The 16,831-nt window shown below is 46.8% G+C and overlaps 2 protein-coding genes across 8 annotated transcripts in view; one reads left to right on the forward strand and one right to left on the reverse strand.

Moving 5' to 3' along the window:
* Positions 1–16,831, reverse strand: part of LOC136004431 (uncharacterized) — a 35,675-nt gene that overhangs the window by 7,865 nt on the left and 10,979 nt on the right. The window contains exons 3-4 of the mRNA XM_065660923.1: positions 14,737–14,845; positions 14,357–14,639 (exon numbers count right to left, since the gene is read on the reverse strand). Coding sequence (XP_065516995.1) covers positions 14,357–14,639; positions 14,737–14,845 — 392 coding nt within the window. The remainder of the gene's footprint in view (positions 1–14,356; positions 14,640–14,736; positions 14,846–16,831) is intronic.
* The window catches only part of LOC136004181 (protein ARK2N-like), a 97,322-nt gene continuing 95,157 nt past the window's right edge, over positions 14,667–16,831 (forward strand). For all 7 annotated transcript variants that reach the window (XR_010608256.1, XM_065660447.1, XM_065660449.1 and 4 more), the window contains exon 1: positions 14,667–14,774. The gene's annotated coding sequence lies outside the window, so the exon portion shown is untranslated. The remainder of the gene's footprint in view (positions 14,775–16,831) is intronic.

Genomic DNA, 16,831 nt, shown 5'->3' on the forward strand with positions numbered 1-16,831 from the left:
GGCCTTGGCCTTCCTCATCCGCATTCCTGCATACCCTGACAATATTCCTATTGTCCTCCCACTTGGCCTGTCCTGTTTTCTAACTCCCATAAATTTCCTTCTTGAGTTTAAGGTTTACTAGGAGCTCCCTTCTCAACCGTGTAGGTCTCCTGCCTGCTTTGCCTAATTTCTTCATCATGGGGATATACTGGTTTGGGGCTTGGAGGAAGTGGTACTTAAAAAATGACCAGCTTTCCTGTACTCCCTTGTCTTCTAGAGCCCTATCCCATGGGATTCCTTTAAGTAGGTCTTTGAAGAGGCTGAATTTAGCTCTCCAGATGTCCAGAGTTCTAGTCCTGCTTACTGTTTTGCTGCCCCCACGCAGGATCCTGAATTCTACCCTCTCATGATCGCTACAGCCAAGGCTGTCCCCCAATCTTTAGGTCATCAACCAGTCCTTCCTGGTTTGTTAGTACAAAGTCCAGCAACACACCTTTCTTCATTAGCTCCTCCACCACTTGTAACAAAAAGCTATTTATTTTCAGCGATCTGCAGGAGATGCCTGGACTGTGTGTGCTGGGCCCTGTTATCCCTCCAACAAATAACTGGGTGGTTGAAGTCCCCCAGGAGAACCAGACCCTGTGACCGCGAGGCTATTTCCATCTGCCCATAGAAGGCCTCATCAACTTCCTCCTCCTGATCAGGTGGCCTATAGTGAACACCCACAACAGTGTTCCCTATATTAGCCTGTCCCTTAATTCTCACCCATAAACTCTCAACTCATTCATCTGTCCCCAGGTAGAGCTTGATACATTCCAGTTGATCTTTCACATAAAGAGCAACTCCACCACCTCGTCTCCCTAACCTGTCCTTTCTAAGAAGTACATTGCCGTCCTTGAGAATTTCATTGTGTATAGAGACATAGTCATAGACAAGGCTACAAGGATTCTCAAGGTAATGACGGCATGCAACAAGAGGACCAGATGTCTTCTTTCAAATCGATGTGGGCCTTCCTCCTGTTGATAAGTCCTGAGAAATAGGTAAACAGCTGCAAAAGGAAACAGCTAGAGGAGCCTCTCAGGGGTGTTAATTAGCCCCCAGCTCTTTCAGCCTGTCTTCATTGGATACACTGCAAACCATGGCAGTTGAATATACTGTACTGCATCCTTACAACTAAAACTTCTATGCTGCTCTGATGCCTGCTTTCCCATGCTGTGAAAGACTAATAAAAGCCTTTTTCTATGTGAAATAGAAAAAAAAAAAAGGCATATTTGTCACCTGATACCAGATTAGCGAAGTGAAAAAAAATGCAGATTAGAAATATCTACACTCCCTGAATAATAACAGCCAAAGGAAAGACCAGTATCTCCAAGAAAAAAATAAAAACATGCCATGGAGAACAGAAGAGGCAAGAGGCATGGGAATGAACAGAAATTACATGAGGGGATCGAGCTGTGTTCTGTGCAAGGTAACAAAGCAAAAACCAATCTGACTTATGACATTGTAAAGTGGATTTTTCATAATCTTTGATCATATTAGAAATGAAGATTATAAAAGGTGATTGCTTTTAAGATGAGTTTGAAATATTATGGAAATTACTACCTGAAATTAGTGAGACAAGGGAGACACAAAATCACAAAATGGAATATATAAAGCTTTAGAATCAGTTTTAAGTAATGTTAAGTTTGATGGCTTTGTAACAGTAGCAATGGAAAATTACTAAAGTGCATGATACATAGAAAAAAATTAGAATGCAGCTAGAGAACACACTGAGCATTCTTGTACAAGATAAATTGTTATAGTTGACACAGTTTTAAGAAAAACAGTCTAGAAGAACAGGACACAGGGATAAGGAGTATCTGGGAATGGCAGGTGTCCAGGATGGGCTACAGTTAAACTAACTGATAAGTAGGAGGATAGGAGGATTATTATGCCTCTGGTGCTAACGAACCAATTAAAGTGGTATAAGCATCTACTGTGCGTGCTCCAAAGGCTGCCAGAAGTGATGAAGATTGTTGGAAGAAGTAAACGACCCTCAGAGACCACCACCACCACATTTCTGTAGGCATGCAGGGAACTTTCTGGAAAATGACGTAATGTATGTATGCCCAGGGACTGTATAAGGACGGCTTGTGTAGCAACAGGGAGACACACGTTAGGAGGAGCTATCCCTCGTGTTTTCCGGCGCCTCAATAAAGAATACCTGCTTGTCAGCTTGAAAACTTTGTTGTCAAGTTTGTTCCTGGAGTTTTCTCCGAATCATTAAGAAGAGCACTGTCAGCAGGTTGAGGGAGATGATCCCCTCTACTCAGCACTGGTAGGACACATCTGTAGTGCTGAGCCTAGTTCTGGGCTCTCCAGTACAAGAGAAAAGAAAGCTGGGGTATCATGGTTTAAACCCAGCCAACAACTAAGTACCATGCAGCTGCTTGCTCACTCCCCCCATACCGCCCCACACCCTCCCTGGGCAGGATGGGGAGGAAATTCGGAAGAAAGTAAAGCAGTTTAAAAATTGAAATAAAGTAAAATATAGTGATAATACAAAGAAGAGAGAGGACGCCTTTAACACCGGAGCGGGGGAGAGATCAGCGTCCAGGAGCCTCAACTCAGAGCAGCCAGAGCTACCGAGGGAGCTTCAAGTCCTCGACAGGACCTGCCCAGGAGCCGGCAGCTCCGCGGACGCGAGCCGCTGACTCAACAGGGGGCGGAGCCAGGAGCAGCAGCACCAACCCTGAGTGGTTAAAAACCTGCCCCAGGGAGCGCGAGCGACTAGGAGCGGGACGAGGCAGTTTGCGCGGCAGTTCATGCGGGTAGGCTGAGCGGGATGGTGAGCACCCGTCGTATGGCCAGGGCCCGCTCTGGGAGCTCTGCTCTGGCTGCCCCGGCGGTGGCCAGCGTAGGCACCCAGACAGAGCAGATGACAGGGGAGGCTGCAGTGCAGAGCTCGGAGTGTAGAGGGTGCCTGCACTGGTCTTGTGAGGGAAAGGTGCACGACGGGCAGGGCTGCACTCGGTGCTCCCTGGTGGAGGTCCTCCTGCAGCAGGTGGCAGAGCTGCGGAATGCTATTAGCGGGCTTCAAGATATCAGGGTAGCTGAGAGGAAGCAGAGCTGCTTGCTCCAGCCCCATACTGTGCGGGGGCCTCAAGCTTCCCCTCCAGCTCATGAAGGAAAGAAGGAGGCCACCAACCTGGGAAACTGGGAATTGGTGACAAAGAAAAATAACAAAAGAAGGAGGAAAAGGACAATTAAAAGCAAGGAGCTTCCTCCTAAATCTGTTGTCCCCACACAGAACCGCTTTGCTGTCCTGCAGGAGACTAACAAGGAAACGTACTTGCACCACAAACAGCCGGATTATGCACGGATAAAGATCTCTACTGGCGCTACAAAGAAAAAGTGGCGGGTCATAGTAATAGGGGACTCTACTTTGAAAGAGACAGAAGCACTCGTCTGTCGGCCTGACCCCGTCTCGAGGGAGGTGTGCTGCCTACCAGGGGCACGGATCAGGGATGGTACAGAGAGGCTACCTGCTCTAGTAAGTTCCACGGACTATTACCCGCTTCTGGTGATCCATGTGGGTGCTAGGGATATAGGTAGTAGTAGACTGGGGACCATAAAGAAAGACTACAGAGCCCTGGGAGAGGTGGTTAGGGGCTCCGGTGCTCAGATAGTCTTTTTGTCAATTCTCCAGGACACAAGGGAGGACCAAGAAAAAGCTAGGAGGATTGGCTAGGTCAATAAATGGTTAAAAGGGTGGTGTCATAGTCAGGGGTTTGGGTGTCTTGAACATAAGACTGAAGTTAGTAGGCCAGATCTACTGGGGACTGGTGGAGCTGCTCTGGTAAAGAAGGGGAAGAACAGTTTTGGTAGGAGGCTTGCCAGACTGGTCAAGGAGGCTTTAAACTAGATGTGTTGGGGGAGGGGGGCATCATTCCATCCCAACACACCCAGTCAGTTGCCAGCACCTATAATAAATGCTCGGAATAATGTAGATATATTCCAGCTGCTCCAGCCAACAAGCCGGCTTCAATTGGAGCTTGTCTCAGATACCTCTATACAAACGCCCGTAGCATGGGGAACAAACAAGAGGAATTAGAAATGTGTAAACATCTACGGGGGTATGATATAATAGGCATCACAGAAACATGGTGTGATGGCTCCTATGACTGGAGTGTTGGAATGGAAGGTTACAGGCTCTTTAGAAAGGACGGGCCTGGCAGGTGGGGAGGTGGAGTTGCCCTTTATGTTAGGGATAGGCTGGAGGGTATGGAACTCTGTCTGGGGGCAGGTGAGCAGTTTACAGAGAGTTTGTGGGTCAGGGTTAAAGGGAAAACAGCCATGGGAGACATTACTGTGGGAATCTGTTACAGGCCGCCTGATCAAGGAGAACCTGTGGATGAAGCACTCTACAGACAGATAGGAAAAGCCTCACGCTCGCAGGCCCTTGTTCTCATGGGGGATTTCAACCACCCTGACATCTGTTGGAACGATGGCACTGCACGGCACAAGCAATCCAGGAGGTTCCTCGATTGTGTGGAAGACAACTTCCTTCTGCAATTAATAGAGGAGCCGACAAGGAGAGGTGCCATGCTTGACCTTGTGCTCACCAACAGGGAAGGGCTTGTTGAGAATGTGGTACTCCAGGGCAGCCTTGGATGCAGCGATCACGAGATGGTCGAATTTGAGATCCCCAGGAGAGTGAGAAGAGCGTGTAGCAAGCTCACTGCCCTGGACTTCAAAAGAGCAGACTTTGGCCTCTTCAGGAGCCTGCTTAGTAAGGTTCCATGGGATATAGCCCTGGAGGGCAGGGGTGGCCAAGACTGTTGGTTGATATTCAAGGATCACCTGCTACAAGCTCAGGAGTGCTGCATCCCAACTAGAAGGAAGTGCAGCAGGAGGGCCAGGAGACCTCCTTGGATGGATAAGGAGCTGCTGAGGAAAATTCAAAGGAAAAAAGAGGCTTCTAAAAAATGGAAGCAAGGACAGGCGGCCTGGGTAGAGTACAGGGATGTTGTCCGGGAAGCTAGGGACCAGGTTAGGAAGGCTAAGGCCCAGTTACAATTAAACCTAGCCAGGGATGTTAAGGATAACAGGAAGGGGTTCTACAGGTACGTAGCAAACAAAAAACAGACTAGGGACAAAATAGGCGCCCTGAGGAAGCTTTCGGGAGAACTGGCTACACAGGATTTGGAGAAGGCTGAGGTTCTGAATGACTTCTTCACCTTGGTCTTCACTGGCAAAGGCTCGGACTGCACCACCCAGTTCTTAGAAGGTAGATGCATGGACTGTGAGAATGAAGACCTTGGGCCCACTGTAGGAGAGGATCTGGTTCGAGACCATCTTAAAAATCTGAACGCACACAAGTCCGTGGGACCTGATGGAATCCATCCACGGGTCCTGAAGGAGCTGGCGAATGAAGTTGCTAAGCCACTGGCCATCATATTTGAAAAATCATGGCAGTCAGGTGATGTTCCCGACTACTGGAAAAAGGGAATTATAACCCCCATTTTCAAGAAGGGGAAAATGGAAGACCTGGGGAATTACAGACCAGTCAGTCTCACCTCTGTGCCTGGCAAAATCTTGGAGCACATTCTCCTGGAAGGCATGCTAAGGCACATGAAAAACAACAAGGTGCTTGGTGACAGCCAGCATGGCTTCACTAAGGGGAAATCCTGACTGACCAATTTGGTGGCCTTCTCTGATGGGGCTACAGAATTGATGGACAAGGGTAAAGCAGTTGATGTCATCTACCTGGACTTGTGCAAAGCGTTTGACACTGTCCCACACCACATCCTTCTCTCTAAATTGGAGAGATATCAATTTGATGGATGGACCACTCGGTGGATAAAGAACTGGCTGGACGGCCGCAGACAAAGAGTTGTGGTCAATGGCTCGATGTCCGGCTGGAGACCGGTAACAAGTGGTGTCCCTCAGGGATCGGTGTTGGGACCTGTCTTGTTTAACATCTTCGTCGCTGACATGGACAGTGGGATTGAGTGTGCCCTCAGCAAGTTTGCCGATGACACCAAGCTGTGTGGTCTGGTTGATATGCTGGAGGGAAGGGATGCCATCCAGAGGGACCTTGACACGCTTGTAAGGTGGGCTGATGCCAACCTTATGAAGTTCAACCATGACAAGTGCGAGGTCCTACACCTGGGTCGGAGCAATCCCAGGCACAGCTACAGACTGGGCAAAGAAGAGATTCAGAGCAGCCCTGCAGAGAAGGACTTGGCGGTGCTGGTCGATGAGAAAATGAACATGAGCCGGCAGTGTGTGCTCACAGCCCAGAAAGCCAACTGTATCCTGGGCTGCATCAAAAGGAGCGTGACCAACAGGTCGAAGGAGGTGATCCTGCCCCTCTACTCTGCTCTTGTGAGACCTCGCCTGGAGTATTGTGTGCAGTTCTGGTGTCCTCAACATAAAAAGGAGATGGAACTGCTGGAACAAGTCCAGAGGAGGGACACGAGGATGATCAGGGGACTGGAGCACCTCCTGTATGAAGACAGGCTGAGGAAGTTGGGGCTGTTCAGCCTGGAGAATTGAAGGCTGCGTGGGGATCTAATAGCAGCCTTCCAGTACCTGAAGGGGGCCTATAGGGATGCTGGGGAGGGACTCTTTGTCAGGGACTGTAGTGACAGGACAAGGGGTGACGGGTTAAAACTTAAGCAGGGGAAGTTTAGATTGGATATAAGAAGGAAATTCTTTCCTGTTAGGGTGGTGAGACCCTGGAATAGGTTGCCCAGGGAGGTTGTGAGTGCTCCATTCCTGGCGGTGTTCAAGGCCAGGTTGGATGAAGCCTTGTGTGGGATGGTTTAGTGTGAGGTGTCCCTGTCCATGGCAGGGGGGTTGGAACTAGATGATCTTGAGGTCCTTTCCAACCCTAACTATTCTATGATTCTATGATTCTATAATAACAATACTGATAATTATAGGGAGGAAAAAAAAAGAGTAACAAAAATTCATTAAACCCAAGTGATGCACAATCCAATTGCTCACCCCCAGCCGAACAATACCCAGCCCGATCTGAGCAGTGATTGGTCCCCTCTGGTAACTCCCCCCAGTTTATATACTGGGCATGATGTGCTATGGTATGGAATATCCCTTTGGCTAGTTTGGGTCAGGTGTCCTGTCTCTTCTCCCTCCCAGCTTCTTGTGCCCCTCCTCACTGGCAGAGCATGAGAGACTGAAAAGTTCTTGTTCAGGGTAAGTGCTACTGAGCAACAACTAAAACATTGGTGTGTTATCAGCTTTGTTCTCAGACTAAAGACAAAACACAGCACTGCACCAGCTACTAAGATGAAGAAAAATGACTGCTACAGCTGAACCCAGGACAGTATCCACCCCTTATTCCATGCCATTCATGTCATGCTCAGATCCCTTTTTTTTTCAGTATAACATTTCTTCTTGTCTTATATATAAACCCCCCCACACACAAAGAGAGAGATCATTCCTTAGTCCATGGACCATCCCTATAAACACTGTACCAGCCACTAGGAAGAAAAATAACTGTCCCAGCCCACTGCTCGGGTTGGGCTGGGTATTGGTCAGCAGGTGGTGAAGAATTGTATTGTGCATCACTGCTGTTTATTGTTGTGTTGTTTTGTTGTTTCTCTTTTTTTTTTTTTCATTTAGCTTTATATTCTCCTCCCTTGTTATTTCCCTTACCATTAGTAGCAGTATTAGTATTGCATTGTACTTTTAATTATTGAACTGTTCTTATCTCAACCCACAGGTTTTACATTCTTTTAATTCTTCTTCCCATCCTGCCTGGGGAGGGAAAAAGGGTTGGGGTGAGCAAATGGCTGTATGGTACTTAGTTGCTGGATACATTTAAACGACAACAGCTACCCATTCTCTTTAGTCTGAGGACTACAAGTGTGAGAATAGTGACTTTCCATTTGTGGACACTGAAATTGTAGGAGACCAGTTGTATCAGCTAAATTTTCACAAGTCCATGGGGTCTGATGGGATTCATCCCAGAGCACTAAAGGAGCTAGCGGATGTTACGGGAAGACCCCTTTCGATCATCTACAAAAGGTCTTGCGAGTCTGGCTAGCTTCCAGTCAGCAAGGGCCTCCCCAATGTTATTCTGACTTACATGAAGGGTGTGAGGGTAGACCCAGGGCACTACAGGCCTGTTAGTCTAACTTCAGTTCCTGGAAAAATTATGGAGAAAATTATACTGGGTACTTGTCCTGGGTTCAGCAGTAGCAGTCATTTTTCTCCTTCTTAGTAGGTGGTGCAGTGCTGTGTTTTTGACTTTAGCCTGAGAACAACGCTGATAACACACCAATGTTTTGAGTCATTGCTAAGTAATCCTTACTCTGATCAAGGACTGAAAAGTCTCTCCTGCTCTGCCAGTGAGGAGGGGCATGGGAAGCCAGGAGGAAGCAGACAGGACACCTGACCCAAACTAGCCAATGGGGTATTCCATACCACAGCACATCATAGAATCATAGAATAGTTAGGGTTGGAAAGGACCTTAAGATCATCTAGTTCCAACCCCCCTGCCATGGGCAGGGACACCTCACACTAAACCATGTACACCCAAGATTTTGTCCAACCTGGACTTGAACACTGCCAGGGATGGAGCATTCACAACTTCCTTGGGCAACCTGTTCCAGTGCTTCACTACCCTCACAGTAAAGAACATCCTCCTTATACCTAACCTAACCTTCCCCTGTTTAAGTCTGAACCTGTTACCCCTTGTCCTATCACTACTGTCCCTAATGAAGAGTCCATCTCCAGCACCCTTATAGGCCCCCTTCAGATACTGGAAGGCTGCTATGAGGTCTCCACGCAGCCTTCTCTTCTCCAGGCTGAACAGCCCCAACTTCCTCAGCCTGTCTTCATACGGGAGGTGCTCCAGTCCCCTGGTCATCCTCGTGGCCCTTCTCTGGACTTGTTCCAACAGTTCCATGTCCTTTTTATGTTGAGGACACCAGAACATGCCCAGTATGTAAACTGGGGGGAGTTATGCAGAAGGCCCGGGTCGCTGCTTGGGTCAGGCTGGGTGAGAACATTTTTGAACCTCTGTGCCTGCTGGAATTGGAGGAAATAAAATGAGTATTTCTCTACGATAAATGTTTACTAGAACTCTGAGGCCAACAAGTCTGAAGAAGAGGTTGCCACACTAAAAACGTATTCAGGAAGGCTCAAATTTAAAAACCAAGACATGAAATTACATTCACTTAAAATTGGTTGATGGGTCTAGAAGAGCTTTTTAGTCACTGAGACATACTGACTTCCTTCCTCTATATCCTTATCTTTGTATCCATATATAATATGAATGCACATTAACTTGTTAAACATGGCATACACTTTTTCTAGATTGAAGAGGAAGCAAATGGAGATTTGCTTGATATGGAAGTCAATGTACCAGACTCAGAGAAAGTTGGTAAATTACTTGAACCTAATAAATCATATGTTACACTGTCTTACCTCTTAGAGACTATTTTGAGATTTTAGCATAATTCCTTATTCAGTTATCTTTTGATGGGTTTTAGTATGTAAATAAAAAGCTATTTATTGTATATTAAAAAAATGTGTGGAGGGATTAAGGGATTAAAGTAACTTGCCTTAGGATAAGTATTTTAATTTTCTCACAGGGGATGGCATGAATGCTTATATGGCATACAGAATAACAACAAAGGTAACTAGTGCAACAAATATATCTGTAAATAAATCATAGCTGAGTAGATGCATCAGTAGTCTTAACTAAAATGACTTTTTGATATACATATTCATCATAATTCCCACTACTCATTGCATATGGTAATTTGGGTAGATAAGGCCATGGCACAGGTGCTGTGAATTTGAGGAGTGGTCTCTGGGGGTCATGGTGTTCGTTTGGGGAGAAAAATATCTTTTTATGGAAATCCATTAGTTAAAGACATTGGAATGTGTGTTTAGTCTTGCCAATTAAGTACATGTTCTTGTTTGGGCTAATTTACATCCCTGCGAGGCTCCTTGAGTTGTTATTTTTTGCAGTTGTTTGCCTGTTTCTCAGGACTTATCCACAGGAGGAAGGCCCACATTGATTTGAGGGAAGACATCTGGTTCTCTTGTTGCATGTCTTCCTTATCTTGAGAGTCCTTGTAGCCTTGTGTCACATTAAAAAGGCAAGACAACTTGGCAGAAAATAAACCCCCTTGCGTTCCAGCTGGTCCTCAGATATTAGAGGGGCTGGGTGCAGCTAGGCTTAGATTCTGAGTGATGCCCAATTTACCACTATCAGTCCAGTCGCTTTTGATATATTGAACAATCACGATTCTGGATGCACTAATAGTGCACTGCACCTTCAGTCTAATCGTGATCATGAACTAACATGGCCACACTGAAGGATTTGGTCATGTGCAATGAGAAAACTATTATGATTAGCTACTTAAACAGTGCAGTTTATTAAAGCAACAGGTAGAGGTTTGTAAGGATTGCCGGTGATAAATACGCTGTCTGCAAAAGCACATTCAAATAATAGGCTATACAAAAATGCAATAAAGTTATGAATAACACAGCCTGGCTTTAAAATATAAAAGTAAAAAGTGAAAAGTAACTCTATATAGAGATTCCTGATTTTCCCTGGGAAGCACTTAATACAGTGCAAGTCTTACCCAAAGGTGTCCTGGGGGGGGGGGGGGGGGGGGGGGGGGGGAAGAAAGATCCAGCCCATCAACCGGTCCCAGGAGTCAAGGGTAATCTGCTGATGGAATTTTCCTCGACTCGTCCACAATTATGTCTTCCCTAATATTCCCCCTTTGCTGGGCCATTTTATACTATTTTTCACCTTCAAGGTGGAGCTTGAGTGACTCTAGTCATACATACCTTTATTATTATTGGTGTAAAATTCTCTCACTTTGCTTTTAAAGGTATATACCACAAAGAATTCAAAGAGCATGCTCAAAGAGGGGTGATCTCACTTTGAAGGTGGGTAGCATTAGAGATGGAGGTGTGTTTTTGTATTATAATGTATTAAAATGCATTATTATGAAGCAAAGTTTGAACAAAGGACAGCAGTTTGTCAGAAGATGACAGACTGTTGGCTCAAGGTAGCAATTATGCAGCTTATCAGTTTCTAGTACCACCTAGTTCCCATGTCTGCTGGTGTTAGGACAGATCATGACAGCAGAATCTCCACTCTGCTCCATACTCCGTCAATGTTGCCATGGGAACCGCTGTGGAGTGCACATTCCTGGCAGACCAGGTATAGCTGCATCTTCCCCTGAAAGTCCATTTTTCCTTTATGTGTGAACAATGCTACATTTCAAATATAAGTTTAATTTATAATTATTCCACACCTTGTCCATGAGTATGTCTTTATACACAATGAAATACTTGCTAATTTGGTTTCAGTAGGAGATGCCCAGAGACTGGAGAGGGATCACAGGTCAGCAAGGGTGCATCTGATGAGCAGCACAAAGGATGTCAGCATATGCAGGGATGTGATGAGGAAGGCCAAGGCCCACTTAGAGCTGAGTCTGGCAAAGGACATCAAGGATAACAGGAAGGGCTTCTACAAGTATTTCAGCAGCAAAAGGAAGATAAGGGAAAATGCAGGGCTGCTGCTGAATCAGATGGGTGTCCTGGTAACAGAAGACACAGAGACAGCATAATTACTTATTGTCTTCTTTGCCTCAGTCTTTATCGCTCACAACAGCCCTTGGGTGTCCCAGACCTTGGAGGTAAAAGAAAGCCAGAGAAAGGAAGACATCCCCCCTGGTTGTAGAGGGTTGGGTTAGTGATTGGCTAGACAGACTTAACACCCATAAATCCATGGGCCCTGATGGGATACACCCACGGGTGCTGAGGGAGCTGGCACATGTTTTTGCTCTGCCTCTCTTCATCATGTTCAAAAAATCATGGAGAACAGGTGAGGTGCCCAATGACTGGAGGAAGGCCAGTGTCACTCCCATCTACAAAAATGGTAAGAAGGAACACCCAAAAAACTACCATCCAGTCAGCCTAACCTCTATCCCTGGAAAGGTGATGGAACAGGCCTTTCTGGAGATCATCACCAAGCATGAAAAGAATGTCATCAGAAGTAGTCAGCACAAACTTACCAAAGGTTAAATCTTGCTTGAACAATCTGACAGCCTTTTATGATGACATGGCAAGATGGGTTGATGAGGGGAGAGGAGTGGATGTTATCTACCTTGACTTCAGCAAGACTTCTGACACTGTCTCCCATAGCATCCTCCTAGGTAAGCTTAGGAAGCATGGGTTAGAAAAATGGACAGTAAGGTTGGGGGAAAATGGGGTAAATTAGAGACCACCTCCCCCTAGTCCCCCAAAGTTATAATATAACACTAAGGAAAACTTAGGATAAAATGCAGCTGCTACTCCCAGGATGGGATGCAGTTGGATGCACGGAATCTACGCGGTGATAGTTCCCCAGACAACCCTTCAACCTTGGCATATGCTAATGTAGGCTTAAATTTTAAACTAACAATAGTGTGTGTGCCTTTAACATAGAAGAATAGACCAAACTGCTCTAACTTACTAACAGATAGAGAGATAGGAATGTTTGGCTGATGGGGGAAGGAACATCACAGGACGGATAACAACTAAAGAGACAGTAAATAAGACCAAGGATGCCAGCCTTTCAAGATAGCAGAGTGGTGCCCAATGTGGAGTGAGACTGGAAGAGAACAAAAGACCCTAAGCCCACTGTAGGAGAGGATCTGGTTCGAGACCATATTAAGAACCTGAATGTACACAAGTCCATGGGACCTGATGAAATCTATCCGCGGGTGCTGAAGGAGCTGGTGAATGAAGTTGCTAAGGCACTGTCCATTATATTTGAAAAATTATGGCAGACGGACGAAGTTCCCAACAACTGGAAAAAGGGAAATATAACCCCATTTTCAAGAAGGGGAAAATGTATGATCCAGGGAATTACAGACCAGTTAGTCTCACCTTTGAGCCTGGCAAAATCTTGGAGCAGATTCTCCTGGAAAGCATGCTAAGGCACATGAAAAACAGCAAGGTGCTTGGTGACAGCCAGCATGGCTTCACTAAGGGAAAATCCTGCCTGACCAATTTGGTGGCTTTCTATGATGGGGCTACAGAATTGATGGACAGGTGTAGAGCAGTTGATGTCATCTACCTGGACTTGTGCAAAGTGTTCAACACTGTCCCGCATGACATCCTTGTCTCTAAATTGGAGAGATTTAGTTTGACAGATGGACCACTCGGTGGATAAAGAACTGGCTGGATGGCCGCATGCAAAGAGTCGTGGTCAATGTCTCAGTGTCCAGCTGGAGACCAGTAACTAGTGGTGTCCCTCAGGGATCGGTGTTGGGACCGGTCTTGTTCAAGATCTTTGTTGGTGACATGGACAGTGGGATTGAGTGTGCCCTCAGCAAGTTTGCTGATGACACCAAGCTGTGTGGTTCAGTCGAAATGCTGGAGGGAAGGGATGCCATCCAGAGGGACCTTGACACGCTTGTGAGGTGGGCAGTTGCCAACCTTATGGAGTTTAACCATGCCAAGTGCAAGGTCCTACAACTGGGTTGGAGCAATCCCAGGCACAGCTACAGGTTGGGCAGAGAAGAGATTCAGAGCAGCCCTGTGGAGAAGGACTTGAGTTTGTTGGTAAATGAGAAAGTTAACATGAGCCGGCAGTGTGTGCTCATAGCCCAGAAAGCCAACCGTATCCTGGGCTGCATCAAAAGGAACGTGACCAGCAGGTTGAAGGAGGTGATTCTGCCCCTCTGCTCTTGTGAGACCTTACTTGGAGTACTGTGTACAGTTGTGGTGTCCTGAACATAAAAAGGACATGGGACTGTTGGAACAAGCCCAGAGGAGGGCCATGAGGATGACCAGGGGACTGGAGCACCTCCCATATGAAGACAGGCTGAGAAAGTTGGGGCTGTTCAGCCTGGAGAAGGCTGCGTGGAGACCTCATAGCAGCCTTCCAGTATCTGAAGGGGGCCTATAAGGATGCTGGGGAGGGACTCTTCACTAGGGACTATAGTGATAGGACAAGGGGTGACGGGTTAAAACTTAAACAGGGGAAGTTTAGATTGGATATAAGGAAGAAGTTCTTTCCTGTTAGGGTGGTGAGGCACTGGAATGGGTTGCCCAGGGAGGTTGTGAATGCTCCACCCCTGGCTGTTGCTTTTGCTTTATTGACTTTGTCCCTCAATAAAACTTTGTTATCTTGTTTAGAGGAGTGAGTTCGTATTTTACAGGGGGGTGGTGTAGATACAAACATACGCTTTTATACTATCAACTCTATAACCGATTCCATGCCACAAGCAGTGACTGTGGAGGAGTGGGATCCTCCGGGGTGCCTCTGCTCTGTTATGCACGTCAAACACTTGAATTTCGCAGGCATCTGTAGGCCCTGATCAGGATTTAGGGACTACACTGATTCTACTACCTGAAAGGAGCTTGTATCGAGGTGGGGATCAGTCTCTTCTCCTGCGGGTGTGTGCTCGTCACGGGGCGGCTCTCCCGCGGGTGTGTGCGCCTCACAGGGGGGCACACCTGGAGCGTGTGGGGGTGCGTGCCACCCGCAATGTGAAGGGATACATGTGTGACCGCTAGCCGCTCCGTTTAGGGGAGCGGGGAGACAGAGAGGATAGAACCTGCCGGCCCGGCACTGGCCCGCGCTGCGGGGTGACGCTGGTGGATGCGACGGCCACTCTTCCTGGCGCTCTGTTCTTCCGGCGGCAGAAGGAGGAAGTGACGTTGCGCAGCGGAACACTGCAGCCTTGGTGACATTCTCTCTTTCTAGTTTCCCATGGCCCAGCTGCTGACCTCAGGCTAGAGGCCAGGAGGGCTCCTGTGCTATCCAGGTGAGTGGGGTTGGGGCGGCTGGGGCTTGGCCGCCGGTGGGGCCAGGCCGCGCTGCCTCGCCGCAGCCGCGCTGGGCGGGCGGCAGAACCGTGGCTGTCAGCCTTGCTGTGTGCAGGCGGCGGGGCGCCACCGGGGTGTGGCTAACGGCCTCCCCTCTATTCCCCCTTCCCCGGGGCCGAAGGTGGCGGGAGCGTGCCCGCCCGGTCTCACCAGGGCTGGGGAGGTAGCCTTGCCTGTGCCGCGCATCCTCCGCGCCGGCCGAAGGGCTTCAGGAACGCGTGGGTGCCCGGTGGGGCTTAATCAGGTAAAATAAGATTGGATGAATAAAGAGTAGATATGGAGAATCATGAGGGGTTTGAAGGCTTAAGCATCAGAGATAAGCTGGTGTAACTTGGTCCGTGCAACAAGAAGTAATTGCCTTGGTTGTCCTGACCCTCCGTTTCCATGCTGTATATTTACCTTTAAAAAGCTTGCTTCTTTGCCTTGCCTTGCCTTTGTTCACTTTCTTTGCTTTCCCTTGTATGTTACGTCAACTCCCTGCTCCACCAAGGATGTATGTACCATCTATGACCCACCTGTATATCAACATCTCACTTAAACTTTTATTTGTTAATGAGATGGGGGTTTGTACCACATTACAAAAGCGACTGCAGACTGAGCATACACAACTGTCAGGTTACCCTCTGACCAAAATGTCACCACTGGATATGTTAAAGCTTTGGAAACTTTTCAAATGAGTAAATAGTCTCAAGCAACCTTCCTTTAATTTTCTATAACATTTCAAAGTTAGTGTGGTTGATGGTACTTTTTAACAGAATTGGGTCTATGGTCAATCTCAGCTTCTGTGGTTTTATCTGCAGTTGACTAAATGACTTAGAAAACTGTAAACATTGACAGAAACTGAGCAGCAGATTTCATAACACCTTTACTAGATCAGAGTGAAAAATTTAAATACCATAGTTGCAAGCATTTAACTCCCTCCTCTGAGCAAACGCTCTGGAAAAGAAATATTAAAACTTGAAATCCTTTGCTGGTTTGAATGCATTGTTACCAATAACGGTAGCAATGGGGAACCAAAAATGAATCTGCAGTGGGACAGGACAGGTGTAGTGCTGGGAGAGACCTCTGGGATAAAGCATGGTACAGTGAGAGTTGCTGCGCAGTTCCAGCTCTGAGATAACTTGAGGCTTGCATGGCAAGAAAACCACTTTTGTCTCATTTTTCCAGTACATTAATCAAATTTTAGCAGAGAAACGACACTTGTGCCTTTAACTTTAGTTCTGTAACTGGGGAGCAGCTAAACTATTATGACACCGGAATCTATGGCCACAAATATTATTGCAAGGAACAGTATAATTTTTCTGGTGATTTGTGTTGTCTTTCTGTTACATCTTTGTTCCAGGTTTTTAATGCATAATACAGTGCTGAGTCTGGGACTTGACGTATGGAATGCAACATCTACAAATGTGCAATTCTGAGTAAAAAGAAAACTGGTTGAAAGAGACTATAAATGAAAATGTGCATATAGTGTAAATACTAGTCTCTGCAGTTGCTTTCTCATAACATCTCTCAGACTGGAGTCATTGATGCCTTGTCACTTATCAGTGTTGCTGCTAAGCATTAGAATTTAAATTTGTGGTTGCCTATTCCCACTTGTTAGTGTTCCCTCTTCATGTGTCTGATCAGCATGAATAGAGCCTGTACAGTATAGCAATTTCTCCACGGATATGACTGCCTTTGTTCAGTTTGGGCACACACTGATTACTCATTCAGGACTGAAAATGGGATGCTGGTCAGACACCGAGGCTTTGCTGTTATACCATATCAGATATATTACATTATGTCAAGTAAATTGTCTGTGGTCATGGGGTGAGTCAGCTCTAGACTCGGAATCACAGAATCACAGAATCACAGAATCCCAAGGGTTGGAAGGGACCTAAAAAGATCATCTAGTCCAACCCCCCTGCAAGAGCAGGGTAACCTACAGTACATCACACAGGAACTTGTCCAGGCGGGCCTTGAATATCTCCAGTGTAGGAGACTCCACAACCCCCCT

Source organism: Lathamus discolor, chromosome W, assembly GCF_037157495.1.
Source record: "Lathamus discolor isolate bLatDis1 chromosome W, bLatDis1.hap1, whole genome shotgun sequence".
Taxonomy (NCBI): Eukaryota; Metazoa; Chordata; class Aves; order Psittaciformes; family Psittacidae; genus Lathamus; species Lathamus discolor.